Genomic DNA, 21187 nt, shown 5'->3' with positions numbered 1-21187 from the left:
CAGGTGTGATCCAAAGACTTTAACCATGTGTGAGCAGATGTGACAGTGATTTTGGTAACGTATGTCGTTGGTCGAAGGAGACGTACTGTAGCACCCGTCTGCTTTTGCATTATTCGGCAGATACCATACAGCCCTGGAATAATTCCTTGAATATGCACAGCAAAGCTTAAGAGTGCCGTCTCTTCATAACAATCTCTTGGACCGGTGAGCGATCAGCAGCAAAACACTTTACAGACGCATGTCAAGCAACACCGGCAATATACGCAGCGCAGCGTCGACGATATGAGCTGCATGCTGTTCCCTCGCTCACGACGAGATGTGATCGATCAGGCTTCCAGGCACTTTCCACAAGCAGCTTCCTTCCGCAAATCTACCACGGACACCTTCGACAGCCTCCATATTTGTGCCTGACGACGAGATGTTTGTATGTGGGCACCACGAGAGGTAACCATGGGAAGCACGTCCGCTCACGCCATGCATCCACGCTATACCGTAAACGGACAGCATCGAGCCAAGCCTAAGCTAGCATTCTGCATCTGTTTCCACTTCATCTTGGAAATTTCTTGGACTTGCTGGTGCAGCTTGGATCTTCCAAGAGATACTTTTTCTGCGCCTTCCCGAGCGGAGAGCCGTACTTCTTGTCTTTGCAATGCCAATCTTTGTGTGAGAGACTTGAGAGATCACATAACAGGTCTATCAAGATAATGCTATCATCGTGGCAGAGGCAAGGGAAGATCACTATTCTCAACATGTTGAGTTTAGATTAGGTTTGTGTTCCATTGTACCTGCTTGATTCACCTGCGTTTTCCATTGGTTCAAAAAACTCCGACATGGTCGTACATCAGTATACATGCAGGTCCTTTGCGTCTGAGCCGTCGTCCGGACACCTTTAGTTTTTCGGACTTTGAATGCACTTCCGCACGCCATCTACCTATTCTTTGCTGACGCCGAGTGCTTGGTACCGGCTTCCTGCAACACTTTTGTTGCGAGCATGCCCTTTCTCGGTACGCCATGGTGGACGCCATGTTTCTTGCGACCAAATCTGTACAGGATGCCCAGGATGCGGCCTGAAGTACCAGGGCTATGGTTTCCCATTGGGGACCAGATATTGATCCATTCGGAGAACATACTCAGGGTAGGTCATATAAGTATCTGTGCAATCTCTTCTCCTGCTCAGCAACCTGGCATCTTTACTATATCCTCCAGCAGGCAACGGGATCAAGGCTTCGATCGTTTAGTCTGACCACGCCTAGTATCTCTGATATCCTCGTCTTCTCATCCATTCTCTCGTTTTACTCCCTACGTCCCCATCGATGCGCTTCTACACAATCTCCGCACTGCTCTGCGCAGTCGGAGTACTCGCTGCTCCCAGCACATCCCACGAAATGAATGGGCTTGCTGTTAGTGAAGACGGAAAGTGCGGTGGCGCCACTGGTCAGACATGCTTGAACTCATACCTCGGCGATTGTTGTTCAAAAACTGGGGTTTGTGGTGAAGGCTTCTTCTTCTGTGGTATAGGTTGTCAGAAGCAGTTCGGTGCTTGCATCCCTACCTACAAGGGCAAGCTCGTCAGCCAGAATGGTATGTGCGGTCATGATGTGACATGCAAAGGCTCAAAGTTTGGCGACTGCTGCGGAAAGAACAACTGGTGGTATGTATAACACGATCCGATTCTCCAACGATCACTTGCTGATACTTCACAGTGGCGGTGATGCCAGGTTTTGTGGTGCAGGCTGCCAGGAAGAAAATGGTTCATGCGATGGCGGATGGCCTTGGAGCAACCTGGTCTCCAGAGCTGATCCGAACCCAACTTGTCCCAAATCAAATGACACAATCTACACATCCGAGACTGGAAGTCAGTACAAGATCACCTGCTATCTTGACTATGCTGGTAATGATCTGAAAATGGTTTGGATCAGCTCGAACAAGATTGCGGATTGTCTTGCCGAGTGTGATGCCACTGAAGGCTGCAAAGCTATTGCAATGTCTGGTACTGCTTGCTACATGAAGAGCAAGGCCGGAACACCGGTGAAGAATTCTAGCGTCAGAGGTGCCATCTTCGTCGGCAAGGCTGCGAACTCTACCTCCAACATTCCATCAACCACTTCCACCACATCTGGGTCATCTGCATCGTCGACATCCTTGACGAGCTCTTTGACTGTCTCATACTCGAACTCTTCTTCCACCAGCTCTTCATCCTCAGCGCTTCCTACCTCGACTAGTCCAGCATGTCCTGCCGCAAACAATACGGTCTTCGTCGCTGACAGCGGTGCTACTTTTCTTATCGAATGCTTTGTTGACTACGCTGGTGGTGACTTGAAGTCTGTCAACATCGCCAGCAACAGAATCGCCGACTGTGTCAACGCTTGCGACGCTACTGAGGGTTGCATCGATATCAGCATGTCTGGAACCGCCTGTTACATGAAGAACAAGCTTGTGAATCGCACGACGAACAAAGGTATCAGAGGTGCACGCAAGATTAAGGATGCACCCAAGAGCTCGAGCAGCAGCAGTGTTGCTCCTTCGACCACTTCAAGCAGCTCCAGCAAAATCTCTTTGACCACATCCACAGTGTCTTCGACCAGCTCCTTGAAAATATCTTCCACATCCTCGACTAGCTCAAAAATCCCTACCACAAACAGCACCACTTCTTCAACGACTGTTTCGTCATCAGTGACGTTGACTAGCAGTATCTCAACCTCGAACACAACCGCTCCTATTGCCACTGAGCGCTCTTCCAGCTCAACTGTTCCAGTAAACTCCACAAGCAGTCTTATCTCGTCAACATCGGTAATCACACCACCCAACGGTACAGGCCCTTCGAGCGGCATTTCTTCATCTACCACCAGTGGCGGTTTCTATGGTAATGGAACGACCAGCGATTTCTCCATGAGGCCTACTGGCACTGGCGTCTCAACTTCAGCCATCACCACCACAACCGTCATCATCAGCCCTATCGGCACAGGCGGTTCAAGCGGCATTTCGTCGAGCACGACCAGTGGTGCACCTTATGAAAACGGCACTACAAGTGCTTTACCTGTTGGACCCACTGGTACAGGCACCTCCAGCTCAGTCGTCATTACCACCAGCAGCAGCAGCTCTGCCCTGAACTCCTCAGCCTCTCTCACCACCAGCTACAACCTTACGTCAAGCATTACCTCGACCATCCTCACACGCTCGTCTAACTCCACTATCAGCGCACCTTTGACAACAGCGCCTATCGTCACTGGTCCTTCAACTAACATATCTACTTCGACTGGAAGGTATCCGAACACTACATCTACCTGGGATTTCAACAACTGGGGTGGCATCTCATCTGGTCATCCTGTTGCCACGAACACCACTGCCTGCTCAAGGAAGCCAACTTCTACCGCTACGTGTGTTCGCTGCGAGGGACAGCCTGGAACTGACAAGTACTGCGGTCTTACAATCAACGATGATTCTTATGCTGTCGTACCCAAGACTTGCAACACTGTTGAGTTTAGCATCGATTTGACTGAGTGCGAGGTTGCACCTGATGGCGTTAGTCGCAAAGCACTCTGTGTCAACGGACAATTTCCTGGTCCACTTCTGGAAGCCTCATGGGGCGATGAAGTCGTTTTCCATGTCACCAACTCTATGACTCGCAATGGCACCAGCATCCATTTCCATGGAATTCGACAGAACTACACAAACGAGATGGATGGTGTTGTTGGCATAACTCAGTGCGCTCTTCCTCCTGGTCAGAGCATGACCTACAGGTGGATTGCAGAGAGCTATGGTTTCTCCTGGTATCACAGTCACTTAACTCTCCAGGCTTACGAGGGGCTCTTCGGTCCCATGTACATTCATGGCCCCAAGTCAGCTGATTATGATGTGGATGCTGGTCACCTTATCGTCGGCGATTGGTCTCACATTCCTGTTGATGACATGTACAACGACGCACAAGTTGCTGGTGTCAGAACCATGGACACTGGCTTGATCAATGCTATGAACATCAATCCCCTTGCCAAGACTGGCGAACCTACAGGTCAGCGATACACTGTCCCAACCCAGTTCGTGCCTGGCAAGAAATATCTTTTCCAGCTCCTCAACAGTGCAATCCAGTCAACTTATAAGTTCTACATCGACGGGCACAAATTCACAGTCATTGCTGCTGACTTTGTCCCAATCGTGCCGTACGAGACCACGGTCTTGTCCATAAACATTGGTCAGCGTTACGAGATCATCGTCGAGGCCGACCAGCCAGTAGGCGACTACTTCTTGAGATTCGACAACCAGAACGCATGTGCTACTACCACCAACTCTGACGATATTCGAGGTATCATCCATTACGAAGGCAGCGCTGGCGTCACTCCCAACTCGACTGCTCATACATACCCTCGCAAAGACAACGGTGCCGGCGGTATCCTTGGTACTTGCGAAGACGAGCCTCTTGCCAGCTTGGTTCCCGTGCTCAAGAAATCTGTCAGCTCCCCTCACCAGACTGTTCAACACGATGTTGCTGTTTCCAACTCCAACGGCATCAACCTCTATCGTTGGTACCTCGATGGAACAACCTTCCAAGCCAACTGGGGTGATGCTACCCTCTACAGCATTATCAACAACGATACCATTCCTACCTACTCAGGCGATCTCGCTATCTCTACTTCTCTTGGAGAATGGGTCTACGTGATCATTGAGTCTGCCGTGCCACTCGGCCATCCGGTGCGTAAACCGAATGCACAAACACCATTCGATATCTTGCTAATTCTTCGCTTCACAGATTCACTTGCACGGGCACGACATTTACATTCTCGGCTCGGGATATGGAAACTATGGTAGCGGAACCACTCTCAACCTCGACAATCCTCCTCGCCGTGATGTGGCCTTTATGCCCGGTGATGGCCCTACAGGGCAAGGCGGTCATCTTGTCGTTGCTTTCTTCACCGATAATCCTGGTGTCTGGCTTATGCATTGTCATATCGGTTGGCATGTGGCTATGGGCTTTGCTCTGCAGTTCATTGAAGGCCAAGAGCTGATCAAGGATACTGTCACTGATACTTGCTTCTTGAACGATGTCTGTGATAGCTGGCGTCCATGGGCTAAGGAGAAGGGGATTTATGTTGATGATTCTGGCGTGTAGACGCTTTTGTTGCGTTTTTGAGATGCTGGTTCATGGTCTCGTATTGTTTGTTTCTAATGCTTAATGTCTGGAATTGGGCTGGGAAGACTGCACCTGTCCCGCGACTGGTTGTCTTGGACAGAGGCGCCGATTTCAATATTCTCTTGTACTTGCTTGTCACTAGACGACTAGAAATCTCGCTTTTTGTATATACGCGGACCATATTTCAATAATTTGATTTTGTCTTCCGGTCAATGCTTGTACCCTTGGTCAAGCTAGGGCTTTGATCTAACCAAGCTTCCATATAATTGTTGACTAACGTCTTGTCGATTACACAAACCATCAACTCAAAAGACCACTCTATAAAGAACAGGACTCATTACTAGCTCAAACACCACAAGCACCAAAACCATTTGCAAATGTAAAAGCACAAATCCAAGCGCAGTTTTTCTGAAGCAAAACCTTACGGTCTCGCCATATACCTTTGCTCCAAATCCCGAAGTTCTTTCTCTATTGGCAGAAACACTATCCGTTGTTCTTTTCGTATCTAGCTGCCGAATTTCCTTGTAGACACGAGCAGCGAAAGCAGGATACAGAACAAGCAATCGTAACCCAAAAGCCGTGATCAGAATAATAGCATCTGCAACAGCAATGCCTTCGAGCCTGTCCAAGGCAAGTCCAGAGATCGTTTTGCTGATATACACAGGTAATCTCGCCGTCACTTGCTGAGCAAGAACATCCACCATCGTTGGCAGTATCAACTCTCTCCTCGGAAGCGATATCGTCCCCGTCCTCAAGGGCTTCTTGGCAGAGAGAATGGTGCAAGTCCAGCGTAGATGCAGGTTTGCTAAAAGCAGACCCACGATGATTTGAGAGAGTATCTCCCAGCTGGCCGAAGATGAGAAACTAGAGACCAAGTTGCTGAGAAGCAAGAAGAGTGTGTTGTAGGTGAAACCCAGAATGATGTCTCTACGTAATCTTCTAGGAGAAGCAAGGGCGTGGCGAAGGTATCCTAGATTGGTGTGGTTGAAAAGCCTAGAGGAGTCTCGATCATGATGGTATCGTGTTTTTGTTTCTACCATCAAGGTTCCTGCTGTTCGGAGGATTAAGTGGCGAACCTAAGTTGTGTTAGATGTCTTTGCGTTTACTCTCCTCTTCGACCACGAATATTTACCAAGTACACAACCAGCCATTGCAACAAAATCACTGCCACAAGCCCTTTTGGATGCTTCACAGTAGTTTCAGTCGTTGAAACAGAGGTTCCGAGAAGTGAGCTGATTCCAAGGAGTTTATCTCCTTTGTCAAGATCTGCGAGAGTATGTAGTAGATCATGGGCCAGATGGCCAGTTATAAAGGGAGTATTTGCCATAATCGATATGGTGTATATGTAGGAAGAAACCGCGAGGTGTTCTCATCTCGTATATATCATATATTAATACCGAAGATGGGCCGGCTGGCGTGAAGTCGACATCTATCCTTGAACTCTTCTTCGTTCATTGTGGCTTCCACCTACCCTTTCGTCTGATAGACAGTTGGTGAAGGTCTACGTCCTGATGGTGGACGGCAGATTTGTGAGAAACCTCGATGTTAGACTGTGATACTCGATACTCATCAAGTTTGCCCTGCCATGCACAGGTGAATCTCGTCCGTGTTCAGAGTAGAGCAGTGTGGTCTGCAATACCCCTGCGGTGCGTCTGTCGATGATGAAGAGTATATAACAGTATTGTAATCTTTGTGCCGACGACCCTGAGCTCAACTACCATGTCATGGTTGACCTTGGCACTCTGTCACTGCCAAGGCCGGCCTCCACTTACTTCAGCGGGACTTTCATCCTTCGAGTCTGCCCAGGATCCTCTTATTCCCGTGGTTGGAAGGTGCCAAGGAGTGATGCAACATCCTCTGCTATATATGTTGCCCGACAACGATCATTCACTGATCTTCAAAATGCTGCGTGTGCCTAATCTGCTACCATTCTTCAAAGTCATATCTTTCTTCGAAGTTTGGTGTCGAGTCTTTTTACTTCACATCCAACGAAGAGACAGTAACACAGTCAGGAAATCTGATTTATTGTTTGTTGTTTTCAGGAATGCTCATCGGATTCTTCAAACTGACATTAACAAGTCTCCAATGGAACAATACTTCTGAACTCTTGTCATGAGCAATCACACCAGTCTATCAGGACCGACAGTCGATAGAGGTGGACCTGAAGAAAAGTGCAGCACAGACGAGGAAGACACAGCTTCAAGACTCAAGCGACGAACGTCAGTTCCCACAAAGAGTAGCCTGCAAAGCACAGCAACCACACTCCCGTCATACAACGAAGGCTCTGATCGACCACCTACATACAGCAACAACAACTCACCTTCCGGCCAACCGAAATTTACCAGGAATCCAAGGGCTCCTGCACACGTTCCCACTGCTTCCGGCTCTAGTGGACCTAATGCCGCAGCCGTTCGCGCCATGTTTGCACCATCAGATCCACGTACAGATAAAATGCACACTACACATCCGAAGAAAGTGGAAGACTATGATGAGGATCCTACTTACAAGGGGAAGCTTGCTCGGATGACTGGAAGTACAAGCAAGTGGAATTATTTTGGGCATGATATTGAACAGTATGGCAATCCTTTCAAAAGCCTGAGAAGGAAGAAGAAGTAGGGGCAGGTGATGCAGTCACAGAGATTAGGGGATCGATGGTCAGGTTAAAAATAGCTATCTTGAATAGATCCCCCTCACAACGGAGGTGCATCCGGATCCTCCATACACTGGTCAACACGCATCAACTGCTTGCCCGTCGCTTTGGCTATCTGTATGAACTGGCGAAGGTAACCAACAGTACTCGGATACAAGTAATGCATGACAACGAGATTGCCTCCTTTGTCGACATCACGCTTGAATGCATCGAGTTGCTTTTTAGGTGTGTCTGTCTCAGCCCAAAGCCAGTCCTCGACGTCAACGCTCCAGTTGACGATATATGGCTCGTCAGAGCCAGTGGCTACGGCTAAACGCTGTCGCATACGCGCGCCTTCGGTACCGAATGGAGGACGGAAGTAGCGTGTATTGCCTACGCGAGGCAATACTTGTTTGACAGCTGCAATGTCTTGATTGTACTCCCAATCGATGGCTGCGTAGTCTGGTAGACCTTCCATCTTGGGGTGCGTATAAGAATGTAAAGCAATCTGGTGACCTGCAGACACCATCTCATTATACACATTAGAGAGATTTGTGCTAGGATCCAGAAGTGGTGCGCCAACAGTGAAGAAGGTGACCTTGATGTCTTCCTCTTTGATTATGCTGAGCACTTCCTGCGCATACTCGGGTGAACCGTCATCGATAGCAAAGGCGAAACTGTTTGGTCGTTTGCACGCAAAGATCAGGTTTCCAGAAGGAAGCTTGTTGGGGACTTTGAAGTTTGCCGGAACAGATTTGACTATCTCAATTTTGCTTAGAGTGACGGGATCAGCCTTGTAAAATCCTTTGAAAGCAAAGCCAATGGCACGACCTCTGTTGACGTTGAAGTGGTTCATTGGGATGTATATGTCGGTAGCAGTGGCATAACGAGCAGCCTCAAGAGAATCCCATGTCTCCGGATAGGGCGCTATGGTTTCATCGCAATCAGAATTGTGTTGCTGCAGAGCAATAGTAAAGGCATCGGAGCCAGTGTATGCGATGTGGAGATAGCTACCATCATACATTGTCATGTCGCGGCAACTGCCCGACAGTTGAGTGTAGAAGGCGTAGTCTGCGTCGTTTGATTGTATGGTCAGCTTGTTGGTACCCCAACTCAAGGTCATGCCTTCGTCAGCACCGTGCCAACTGCCAAGTGTATTGCTGTCTTGGCTGCTAAATGTATCAATGACAAGTGCAGATGCCGTGGCGGATGGCGCTGGAACCGTCGAGGTAGAAGCTACAGGAGCGTCAGAGTCATCGGGAATGTACTCTGTGGGAGTGCCCCCGCAGTAAAGAGCCATGGGACCGAAAGTGACAGGCGACGTCAGCTGGGAGAACAGCAATGTTGCGATCTTTGAGATGTCAAGACCGTCAAACCTGTCGAAAGCAATGTTGTACAATTTCTCGTTTCCGTCAAATGTCCATCCAAGTTCGCTACTCGAAAGAGTCGACTGCTTGTCGCTCTCGCCATTGCATCCAGAATCAAGCTCAACAGACAGACTCGTACCTGCAGGAGCACTGAGCCTCATTGAGATACCACCAAAGCGGTTCCTAGCATCAGTACAGCCAAGCTGTGTATAGAAGTAGCTACTTCCATCCTTAGGACTGTATGTCACTCTGTTCTTCGTCGAGTCAACAACAACAGATGCCATGGTTCCATCGTCCGAGCTTGGGTTTAGCATGGCGTTGTAGTACAGAAAAGTCAAACGAGACTGCGAAGTCCAGTCATCGATCAGAAGATCTGCACATTGACCAGTGGGTGCAGAAGCTTTGCTAGATGAAGTCGAAGAAGAAATGACCCGGGAGGTCACGCCGCTAGGTCTTGATGTAGGGCCAGAGCTAGTATTACATGCAAACTGGATTTGGCCGAACTCCCAGGTGGTAGACAAGCTTGAGAAATCACTCCAAACAAAGCTCGTGATAGCGTTGAAGTTGGCACCGGGGAACGAAGACAGCGTTACAGTGATGGTCTGTGTGGTACCTGTCAGGTCGGACACAGTGTAGAAGTGGCTCTGGTAGGCATCGGCGGAACATGCACTCTTTGTCTGGATTTCGAGCGTGAACGATCCACTAACAGGGCCTTTGACAGAAAAGGTGATAGCGTTGTAGCCATCAGACAAGGCGGTCTGACATGGGAATGTCTCGTAGAAGTAAGAGTCGGCATTGGGAACCACAGACAACTTGCCATTAGCAGCGCTGGCTGAAGTCATCGAGCCATCATCTATGTCGATCAGCAAATGGTGAGAAATGGGAGAGGTTGGATGCGAGGTGAAAGAGGGACAAAGTATATGACAACGAAATACACTTAGAACGTACCGCTAACCCAATCATTCAGGTTGTTTGAATTGGACGACCACTTTGAAAAGTTGTCAATGACTAGAGGGCCAGAACAAGCAGCGAATACTGCCTTTACACTTGCAAAGAGTGCAAAGACAAGGGGTCTGTACATTATCATGTCAAATCAAGTCGATAGACAGCGATGAATGCTGAGGAGGAACCAGGTATTGAAGCGGCCATCGAACGGAAGGCGCATGCGACATATATCATGTCGAACCATGAGACGACACAATATTTCATCTGTCTTTGGGTGAAATTGTCGAGCCATGGCATGCAGCACTTTTCCAATGGCAACATATAGTCCAAACGCCGGCTTGCTGTATACGTCGTACTTCGGTCGCAAAATAGAAACGGAGCACTGCAGCCAAGATACCAAGCTGTCGCAGTTTGCTTTGGAATGATCACTGCATATTCCGCCAACAGATCATCGTTGGACGGAGTAGAAAGTTCTTGTCAATGATTTAATCTCGAAAATTGCGCCCAGCAGACAGCTTCATTGTGCATATGCAAGGCACACGAGCGAATCATAGCTGTATGCATCGAACACGAGACTCACCTGCAATGCTATCCTGTCGTGATACTTGATGAGTTAGTCGACGTAGACAGCCACAGACCTAGGGCCTCCTCTCTGGTCTCATTCAGGTCTTCCATGTCAAAGACGCCTACATCTGCTCACTCAGCTTGACCGCTTAATCGCCTTCTCAACTTGTACTGGACACGTTGACACAGACAGCAATCCTAGTTGCCTATCGTCTTGATATTCTCTGATGGTCAATATAAAATGTGAGCTGTTTCACAATGAGACATTCCAAACATTTTTGTGGTAAATTGGTATATGATTGACTAGAGAAATAGAGATGGTATAAAGGACAAAGTTCCTGGTTGAATTTGCGGGCAAGCACGTGGTAGCATTTCCTTGATCAGGCACTGCATCATACCAAATCCGGTTAGACTCGGGCAAGACTATCCTTGTCGCCAATGCACGACTCTTGGAGGGACCGCGTGGGTGTTCTTCTATTGGGCCAATTTTGAAGATGACTTCTTGTTATCTCAATCATATTCACAGACTTTGATCCTCTGAACACTTGATATACTTACTGCACACCGTGTCCGTAGCATATCGCCCTACAAATCGTACAGAGATTTCTATACATTGAACTCTTCAAATCGTGCCTGGCAATCGCTGTCCGTTCGCAACTTCTACCCCGCTTGTCGTATAGCCGTCCACAGCATCATGGCCCCTCTGTTCGATGATACCAAAGCAACCAAACACGTCAATGCTCAGCCTCATCCTATCAATCCCCAAAGCGACGACGAGATACTTTCCTTAGGCAAAGGTGAAATCCTTGGTTCCGAACATGTCGACTCGATCCTTAACGCAAAGATGCACTTGGTGAACAATGCCATTGATGAAATTGGCTTCACGGGCTACCACTGGAAGCTGTTTGTTCTCAATGGTTTTGGGTGAGTGTCGTCTTTGGGACAGTTTTTACTACGATCTTGTCATATTAGAAACTCCAGGCTACCAACCCCATGTGACACGCACATACTCATAGTGTGACATCTCGGTCAGCGTGTCTGCCGCATGCCTATGTCGTTGCCCAGCTTGGATACACGGAACAGCTGACATCGTGTTTCCATCAACACAGTTACGCAGTCGACAGTTTGCTTCTATTGGTACAAGGAAACATTGCCTCGTATGCCGCTAAAGAGTTTCAACCATCGTTTCCTAAAGGTGAGTCAAAGATTTCCAGGGTGCTCAAAAGGTTCTAACCAATTCTCAGGTCTCACCATCGCCGCGTATGTTGGCATGTTGGTCGGCGCCCTCTTCTGGGGCCTGTCAGCAGATGTCATTGGCCGCAAATTCGCTTTCAACTTCTCTCTTATGATCTCTTCCGTCTTCGCCATCGTTGCAGGTGGTTCTCCAAACTGGGTTGTCCTCGGTCTGTTCATCTGCTTATCTGCTTTTGGCAGTGGTGGCAATCTTGTACTTGACACGGCTGTCTTCCTCGAATACCTCCCTAGTCAGAGTCAATGGTTGATCACTGCCTTAGCTGCTTGGTGGGGTGTTGGACAACTAGTTGCTGGGTTATTCTCTTGGGCTTTTCTTCCAAACTACTCTTGTGCGACCGCTGCGACATGCACTCGTGCGAACAACATGGGCTGGCGCTACGTCTGGTTTGCCGATGGCTCCCTTGTCTTGGTCATGTCTCTTGCCCGGATTCTCGTTATTAAGCTTAGAGAAACACCGAAGTTTCTGATCGGTGAAGGCAAGGATGCTGAAGTGTTTGACACTCTTCATTTTATTGCTAACAAATACAACCGTCCTTGCAGCTTGACACTAGAGCAGCTCGAGGCATGTGGTGACAGTCAAGCGACGTCTACTTCACATGCGAGATCGAGATTTTCGCCCATGGAAACCATCGTCCACTGTCGCGGTCTCTTCGCAACCAAACGTATGGGGCTCTCAACATCTCTGATCTGGTTCTCCTGGCTCCTCATTGGTCTTGCCTACCCTCTTTACAACGTCTTCCTGCCCACCTACTTGGCCACTCGCGGCGCAGAGTTTGGTGAACAATCTCAATCCGTCTATTGGCGCAACTATGCCATTGCCAATCTCTGCTCCATTCCTTCTCCAATCTTGGCAGGATATATGTGCAGGAGCAAAATCTTTTGGGGCAGAAGAGGAACTATGATTGTTGGTGCTCTTATCACTATGGCTTTCTTCTTTGCGTACACTCAAGTCCGTAATAATGCTCAGAATCTTGCGTTTACTTGCTGTATCAGCTTTTGTTTGGTAAGTATACGTTCTGACCCTATTGTCGTCCTCGCATTGAAACTGACTATTTTCAGAACATTTACTATGCTACACTCTATGCCTACACTCCCGAGGTATTGCCCTCCGCTCACCGCGGAACTGGGAATGGTATTGCTATTGCATGTAACAGAGTCATGGGCATCATCAGTGCAGTCGTCGCCACGTAAGTCCAATCTCAATATCAGCCCAAATACCAATGCTAACGATATCACAGCTATGCCAACACCAGCACTCCTGTCCCCATCTACATTTGTGCTGCGTTGTACATTGTCATGGCTTTGGTAGCTGCTGCATTCCCATTCGAACCGATGGGTAAGAGAAGTTCTTGATAGGTGTAAGGGCTCGTTGTTCACGTTTTTGTCGTCTCAACTATGTTGTTGGCTTACTCCAGATCTTACGATTGCGTCCTAGTGAAGCTTTCTTTTCGCCTCTTTCTGGCTCATGATATTGATTTGGAAACGATTGCTTAGCACGTACGGCCACAGTCAGCTGAAAACTGGGCATCCCGTCCGCTCTGCCATACATAAGCAGTTGAACGGCAGATTGGTACTACGGTGGATGACCACGTGGGAATCCCTGCTGCTGTACGTTTTGCTCACTTTTTTGCATCCTCCTATCAGTTCGCGTCCGATTGTGTTGTCACTAGCGCCTCTCTTTTTTTCGTATGGTTTTGATTTTAGAGGCACGCAGTGCTGCGCCAGGTCTTTGAGAAAGATGATCTGGGAGTGATTCGTGCCCGATGCCACGATGACAGACATAATGGCCAAAGTCGAAGGAGTTGTCAGCTGTTTATGTAGCATAGTAGAAGGACTGATGACTTGCGGAGGTATACCCCTGACGCAATGCTCACAATCAGACACAAATGCACAATGATCAAGAAAAACCACTATCATTAGAACGCTAAACTCCAAGTATGCAAAAATTTCACTCCATTACGCCAATATCCCGAAAACTCCATATCACTTTCCATCTATCTTACCCCTGCGTCTCAACAACCTCAGCGAACCACTGTCTCAGCGCACCTGCAAGCACACCAGGCAACTCCCTAACATCTCTAACCACCAGATAATATCCGAAGGGGAAAGAATCCAGATATTTAACAGTTCTGACACTCATCTCTCCAGTAACGGGATCCTTGACGAATTCTGCGGTTTGCAGGTCGAGGATCGAGGAGGGCTTTTTCTTGTTTGCGGGAGCGGCTGCAGGAGCAGGTGGGTTGGTAGAGGGTGTAGCTGTTCCAGATGGAGCGCCAGAGACTGAGGGTGCAGTAGCGGTGGCATCGACAATGACAAACACCATCATGATGCGTTCCTCATGGGCTTGTCTGACGAGCGAGCGAATACCCGCGTGATCCTCACAAACACCGTCTGAAACAATCAATTGCAACTGCCACAGCTCCGAACTTGCACCTTGAGCTCTGACTCTAGCAGCTCTGAATAGATCCAACGACTTTTGCACCAAAGTCTTGACGTTTGTTCTTGTCTGCTCAAAGTTGAAGCCCCTGATAACATTGGCGCCAGCTTCAGAGGTGAATGGAGTTTCGAAAGGAAGTTTGACGCTGACGTTCTCGCCGAAGCCGAGGATACACAACTCGCCTGCTTCGAGGATGGAGAGGGCACGAGCTAGCAAAGCCATGGTGTCGAAAGCGAGGGTCTGGGCGCCACCTTCGGACATTGATTGCGAGTCATCGATGGCGAGCATGATCTGGTATTGGCGCTTGGATGGCACAGAGCGACGCATCCAAATCTTGTCGCGGCGGTACGAGGAAGCGATGTAAGGGATGATACGCTTGATGTTCAAACGCTTACCAGTACGGTAGTCGCCGCGCATCTTTGTGGCGTGAGTGGGCGTGAGCAGGAGGCGAAGATGCTCAGCCAGAAGTAGCGAGAGGTTGCGGGTTGAGGACTCGTGGGTGTTGTACAATGCTCTTGCGTCGTCGAGGGACAGAGTAGGCAGATCGGCCATGGAAGAGATATGGGCAGACTCGAGTTGATGGTCAACTTCTTCGATCGAATCATCGTTGTCTTCTTGAGCTTCAGGGCCGTCTTGGTCGACAGCGTCTTCGCGAGATTGGGCTTCACCAACAAAAGCGTTGGGAACATTGTCAGCACCGCCTTCTGGGTTTTGCTTGTCATCTTCCTCTTCGCGATCACCCATGTCGACGTCTTCGTCAGGACGATAAGCTTCGCCCTCTTCCTCATCTTCAGGCATGAAGTCATCTCTCTGCTCCTTGTCATTGGTCGAGACACCGGCTTCTTCGTCAATAGCCTTGGCTTGATCCTCATTGGCGGCACCAAGAGCCTGAGCATCAGACTCCTCTGCTTCGTTCTGCAAATGCTCGAACTCAGCATCGTCCATATCGACATCGGTAGGAGGTTGTTCTTTGCGTTCCTCCTTGTCGGCTTGAGCATCCTGGATCTGCTTCTGCTGCTTGTACCACTTCTCAAGTGCATCGCCAATTTTCTTGTAAGGGAGAGACTCTTGTTTGTCTTCTGTCTTCTCCTCATTTGCGGCGGCGGCAGAGTTCTCGGCAACGCCTCGTTCACCTTCGGCACCTGCTTGCTGTTGCTGCTCCTGCTGAGCGCCTTGCTCGCCAGACTCGCGTTGAGCAGCACCTGCATCATTGTCCTTGTTGTCGTCTTGAGGTTGCTGGTCATCGAGGCCAGCACCTTGTGCTTCGCTAGGCGCAATCTCATCAGCAGCGTTGGTGTCATCCTTGCGGTTGTCTTGAAGCATGTCTTGATCCTCTTCGACTTCCTGATCCTCTTCAGGCTTCTCCGCGTCTTCGCCAGCTTCGTTGGTCTTGTCTTGGCCATCCTCATCGGCGTTTTCGTCGGCCTCGTCTTGTTGAGCATCAAGGTCTGCAGGAATCTCGTCATCAGGCGAGACGTCTTCTTCCTTGCTTGGGTCCTCGACTTCGCCTTCTTGTTCGCCTTCGGGTTCAGGCAGGTCCTCGTCCATGGGATCAATGTCACCCATGTCTTCCATGCCCGATTCATCGCCATCTTCAGACTTGCCGTCCATGTCGATATCATCAGGCAGATCAAGGTTGTCCTGCTCCTGCAAGTGAGGGTCGGTCTTTTCAATATCCTCGGGTGGGCCGTTCTCAGTCTCGTCCGCGCCTTGCTGTTCGCCTTCATCCTCCTCTTCCTCGGCATCATCGTCGTTTTCCTTCTTCTCCTTTTGTTCCTTCTCTTCACCATCGGCAGCAGTCATCTCATTCTGGTCCTCGGTGCCGGCGTTGTTCTCACCTTCCTTGTCCTTGTTGTCTTCGTCCTTCCCGCCATCATCCCACATCTTCTCATCGACGGTAGAAGGACCAAGGTCATCGACATCGCCGACTTCGTCGTCCATTTCATCTTCACCTTCATCTTCCTTGTCGCTTCCTTCTTCGTCATCTTTTTCCTCGGCATCACCCATTTGACCTTCCATCTCTTGATCGCCCATGTCAACAGCGTCCTTTTCATCTTCGATTTCATCTTTGTCGTCACGATCATCCTTCTCTGCCGCAAGTTCACCAAGGTCCTCATCGTCTTCGATGTCCTTCGAAATATCTTCGGCGCCTTCTCCAGAGCCCAGGCCAGTTCCGCCTTCGAGCTTGTCGTCGCCCTTGTTTTGATCGTTTGACTTCTCGGGAGGCGTGCAGAAGCCCTCCTTAGACAATTGGACGAAAATCTTGGCGAGGCGGAAAGACATCTGACTCAGAGCTGCATGAAGGTTTTCCAGACGTGAAGAAAGGTACAGCGCAAGATTGTTGAACTGAGCGATGAACGGAACGAAGGAGTGAACGACAGCAGCAGCAACGTCGAGGTTGGAATTCAGCTGCGGCACCTGCAGCATAAGCTCTTGCATGCGAGTCGTAACGTGAGGAAGGCGAAGAGTCTTGACAGCGAGAGATAAGTTCTGGCTCTCGTGCAGGAGCCAGTTGGGATCTTCAGCAGACACGGGAAGTTGACTGAGTGGTTTCTCAAGGTCTTGGACAGAACCAAGAATGGAGTCGACCAAGTCACAGGCAGCCTGTCCGAACTCATCGATCTTGAGAGAAGTGTTTCTCGAGATCTTCTTCGACTTCGAAGTGCTGTCATTGGCAACTGTCCAATGCTGAAGCTGGCGAAGAGTAGCTCCAAGGTAAGGGTGTTTTTCAATGCAGGCAGCGAGCTCAGTGTGCAGCTCTTGCATAGCGATCTTGCCCTCCTCGATAATCTTGACGTGATGATCACTGGTGACTCCATCAGGCAGTACGGCAAGGCTCTGCCACTGTGTCTTGAAACTCTCGAATTTGACAGCCCATTGTCCCAATGTTTTCACAATATTGCCGCAGTCAAGCTTGCCAAGCTCAGCCTGAGAAGCAACAATGCGTGCAGCTGACTTGATCATCACAGGCAAACAAGCGATTGCAGTAACAATATCGTAGCTCTGCTTCTTCTTGCCACTAAGCTCAAGCTTGCCATTACCCCAAAGACTCTCAGCTTGGTTGAGCAAAGTCTCCAAAGTCTTTTGGCCCTCTGTAACAGATCCGAGGACGTTTCTCTGCTGGATGAGCACCTGCAGCATACTTTCGCAGAGTGCCACTGACCTTGCGATTTCAGCACCGGTCAAGTCGTCCGAGTGTTCTCTGGCAGCTTCCCTGACAAGAGGCATGAGGTACAACAGACGATGCAGATAGTTCTCCGCTAGGTCTTTGTCCATGACGGGAATGGCAGCCAACACAGCTTGCAAAGAGTCTTGTCTAGCCAACACATCACCGGTCATGTTGCTCTTGAAGCCCATGTTTCTGAGCTCCTTGAGTACGTCGGCGAAGAGTTTACGCTTGCGATTCTTGAGATGCTTGACAGTCTCGGTGTTCTCTTCTGTCAATGTAGTTGGGGTGGCTTTGCGAAGCTGAGCAGCAATCGATTCAGTATCGGAGAGCCAGGTGTTGATTTCAGCAGCGCAGTCAATGTGCTCGGACTTGATAGTGCCCTTAGATTGCATGACTGTTAGAGTAGTAGCAGTGTTCTTGAAACGAGCAGGTCGTTCGTTCCACTTGGGCACTACTTCGGTGCACAAAGCAGAAGCCTTGGGATCGACAGGGACTTCAGTCTTGCGAAGACCAGCAGCCGTTGGTGTCTCTGAGAAGGCAATATCAGGCAAGCCTGCCGAGACAATGCTCTGGGCGGGTTGTGAGAGAACAGCTCTGAACTTGCGAACAACTCTGAAAAGCTTGCGGTGAGAGGCCTTGGCGCTCTGCCTCAACGCGTCAATGTTTGTGTCTTTCCAACTGGCAAGCTGGATAATATTCTTCATGTCCTTCTCCAGCTTTTGTCTGCCAGTATCAAGAGCTTGCTGAACTAGAGATTCATAGCGAGCCATATAGGAGATGAAGTTGGCCAGAGCGGTGTGAACAATGCTCAAAGCAGGGGAGCTTGCTGCTCGGGTCTTGATGTACTCGCGGAGGTTGCCCAACATCTTCAGGCGAGCACTAAATTGACCGAGTCCAGTAGATGTGAAGAAGCCATACAAGGTCTTGACAAGCTCGGTAACATGATTCTTCATCTCACTCTCAGTCTCGCCGATTGACAACGGCACGACGACTATGTTTTCGTAAGCGATGTAGAACCAGCTCTTGGCGTCTTCATTGCACTTCAGAGTCTCCATATCAAGCAGTCTTGACCAAGTGGACAGTTCGAGTTGTCTCCAGCTGACGATAAGGCCTGTAATGCTGTCGTATAGCGCAGCTGCACTGTACTCTCTGCTAGCAACAAGCTGCCATTCATGAACGTGAGAGTGTAGCTTCTCAACCTTGGTCATGATCTTTGCGACAGGGTCAATGTGAGCAAACTCAAGAAGTTCGTCACACACACGCAAGACATCGCCAAGAGTAGCGTGTTCAGGCCACACTTGCTGAATCTCTCTGAATCTCATCTGGATCTTACCGACCAAGGAGATGAGCTTGTCAGCCTCAGCGAGGTTAGCTTCAGTGTATATATTGTACAGATTCTTCTTGAAACCCGAGCCATTCAGCATCTGTGTCTTTTCTTGCAAGATAAGCACAAGTAGGGGGGTAAGAACACCACTTGAGCCATCGACGCTCTCGATAGTCTGTTCGCAGGACTGCTTGCCGAGCAGCGATGCTGACTTCTTGACAAGGGCAAGCAGGTCATCCTCGTTAGCCTCACCCTTCTTGTATATCTCAGCGAGCACGGTTGCAAGGCCTGGAGCCAGAGCCTGCATCTTCTGAGGTGCGGCCGGCTTGTTCTGAGTCTCTGCACCTTCCTGGGTATCAAAATCGGGGAAGAGCTCTGCCAATTCGGCTTGATCTGCCTCTTCTTCGGCTTCCTCGTCACCACGGTGAGTGTACAGACTGTGGGCGGCAGCATTCTGCTGCTGGTTGTTCTGCAGCTCGATGTGCCACTGTTGATACATGGAGTCGAAAATGTCGAACACACCGTCCCAGGTTGAGACATGAGTCTCTGGCATGATGCGGCTCATGGTTGCGAACGACCAGAGGGCATGCATTCTGACATTGTTGTGATGAGGTGCTTCCATGACAGCAGTGATAGCAGTAGCCTTCTGGACGTAGCTGGGCAGCGCACCGGAAAGGGGTGAGAAGTTCTTGATGTCCACTGTGCTCTCCATCTTGACATCTCCCTCGGGCACAAGGTTCGCAAGAGCGAAACCAACTTCGAGACAGTGCAGGAAGCCCATAACAGGTCCAGTGATATCAGCGTAGGCACGGTAACCGTCACTAAGACGAGCCTTGACCTGCCTCACATTCTGACGCAACACGGCGTCCTTCGCAAAGCCCACGAGCATGTCTTCCGATGAATTGTAGAGAGGAGCCAGTGCTCTTTGCAGAGCATTAAATTCACCTTGCAACTTGGTGATCTCTGATACAGACGGTCTGGCAATGTCCTGAACACTGGGCTCTGGGCCAAGTTCAGAAATGTCTTGCTGGACCAAGGCTGTGCGGAGTGAAGAGTAGAGACCAGTTGTATCAGCAAATCGCTGCAAGGCTGCCAACTTGGTTTGCAGGTCGGCATATGTCTTGCGGAAGATCTGTCTGTCAAGCATAGGACGTAGCGCAGGATCTGAAGGCTTGCTTGTAATGTACAGTGACATGCATCCGAGAGCGAATCTCAACCAAGCTTTGGCAGAGACAGCTGGATCCGTAGAGCGTGCGGCAGAGGCACCAACTAGGTATACTATCAGAGGATCAAGGTAGAGCCTACAGATACTAGCAGCATCCTGCGCTGATGCCATTGAAGGAGCCACACTAACCTTGCCTGAGCGGAAAGACTCAAACGCCCACTCGATCCAGGGCTGCCAGTCAGCTTGTCTGATGTCCTTTGCACTCGAGACCTCGCGCAAGGAACGGAGAAGTATATCTGTGAGGACTGCAAGATGACCGTCTAAGAGGTGAATGTAGTTGGTCTCAAGATCGTGAGTATTGCTAGTGACGATTTGACTCATGATTTGAGCCTCAGTTCTGAGCAAGTCCAGTTTGCCAAGAGGCACTTCGTCAACGCGGTCAAGGCCAGTCAGGACGTGTTGATGGAGGTTCGTCTCCAAAGCCAGCGGTCTCTGGCTATCGCTGTAGTAACCGACGTGCTTGCCCAGCGGCATGAAGACATCACCTTGAGCAGCAGAGATAAATTTGGTAGGTCTGTAAGCGAGGAAGTTGACGCGCTGCAGCTGTGCTTGCAACTGTTCGGTGGGCGTTCTTCCTGCGAACGCCCCAAAGACACCTGACTGAGAGTAATGAGACATATCCTTGCCATACAGAAGATCGAAGGTCTGAGCAATACTTTCGAACTGCTCTTTGAAGTGAGGCAGCACGTGCGCGGTCTCCGTCTCTTCGGTGCTGAATGCAGACATGGCTTCCTTGAGACTAGCGATGAGAGCGGGTGCTTCTTCAGAACCATCCAAGACAACAGCCAGAGCCTTGCCAAATGCTTGCTGCAGCTGCAAGAGTTGATCAAGAGGGGCGTCAAGTCTTCTAGCGAAGATGTCGAATCGGTCTGCCATGGCTTCCAGTCCAATGATGTCTTGCAGCTGCTGGAAAGAGCGTGCAGTCTTGGGTCTCATAAACGTCCACAGAGCAGTCATGGAAGCGCCCTTGTTGTCTGGTGAAAATGCTCGATCCAGAGGCAGGACAAAATAGGAGCTGAAACGTTCTCCAGGTTGAGCACCTTCCGAGGCAAAGCGAGCAGCGAACTCAATACCGTGAGTTTGCTCCAAACGTATGCCCATCTCGATGTATGCCTTGAACCCTGCTTCTTCCACATCGACAGAGTCTA

The 21187-nt window shown here is 49.6% G+C and overlaps 5 protein-coding genes across 5 annotated transcripts; 3 read left to right on the top strand and 2 right to left on the bottom strand.

The window, feature by feature from the left end:
• Nucleotides 1-1385: 1385 nt before the first annotated feature.
• On the top strand, nt 1386-5104 carry M437DRAFT_39133 (uncharacterized protein; the record flags this gene model as incomplete). Its single annotated transcript, XM_041019949.1, has 3 exons — nt 1386-1590; nt 3119-4686; nt 4745-5104. 3 exons carry the CDS (start codon nt 1386-1388, stop codon nt 5102-5104), a joined length of 2133 nt encoding a protein of 710 aa, XP_040883652.1.
• A 326-nt stretch (nt 5105-5430) lies between these two features.
• Nucleotides 5431-6452, bottom strand: M437DRAFT_62816 (uncharacterized protein; the record flags this gene model as incomplete). The annotated part of the gene is made up of 2 exons (XM_041024153.1): nt 5431-6201; nt 6258-6452. 2 exons carry the CDS (start codon nt 6450-6452, stop codon nt 5431-5433), a joined length of 966 nt encoding a protein of 321 aa, XP_040883651.1.
• A 785-nt stretch (nt 6453-7237) lies between these two features.
• Nucleotides 7238-7741, top strand: M437DRAFT_62815 (uncharacterized protein; the record flags this gene model as incomplete). Its single annotated transcript, XM_041024152.1, has 1 exon — nt 7238-7741. The coding sequence occupies one exon, from the start codon at nt 7238-7240 to the stop codon at nt 7739-7741; it is 504 nt and encodes a 167-aa protein (XP_040883650.1).
• A 74-nt stretch (nt 7742-7815) lies between these two features.
• Nucleotides 7816-10202, bottom strand: M437DRAFT_62814 (polysaccharide deacetylase; the record flags this gene model as incomplete). The annotated part of the gene is made up of 2 exons (XM_041024151.1): nt 7816-9974; nt 10070-10202. The coding sequence occupies 2 exons, from the start codon at nt 10200-10202 to the stop codon at nt 7816-7818; spliced, it is 2292 nt and encodes a 763-aa protein (XP_040883649.1).
• A 1122-nt stretch (nt 10203-11324) lies between these two features.
• Nucleotides 11325-13237, top strand: M437DRAFT_40166 (MFS general substrate transporter; the record flags this gene model as incomplete). The annotated part of the gene is made up of 5 exons (XM_041020138.1): nt 11325-11554; nt 11740-11825; nt 11875-12887; nt 12944-13071; nt 13123-13237. The coding sequence occupies 5 exons, from the start codon at nt 11325-11327 to the stop codon at nt 13235-13237; spliced, it is 1572 nt and encodes a 523-aa protein (XP_040883648.1).
• Nucleotides 13238-21187: the final 7950 nt, after the last annotated feature.

The sequence above is a fragment of the Aureobasidium melanogenum genome (genome assembly GCF_000721775.1).
Source record: "Aureobasidium melanogenum CBS 110374 unplaced genomic scaffold scaffold_2, whole genome shotgun sequence".
NCBI lineage: Eukaryota > Fungi > Ascomycota > Dothideomycetes > Dothideales > Saccotheciaceae > Aureobasidium > Aureobasidium melanogenum.
This window is presented reverse-complemented; position numbering and strand designations above follow the sequence as displayed.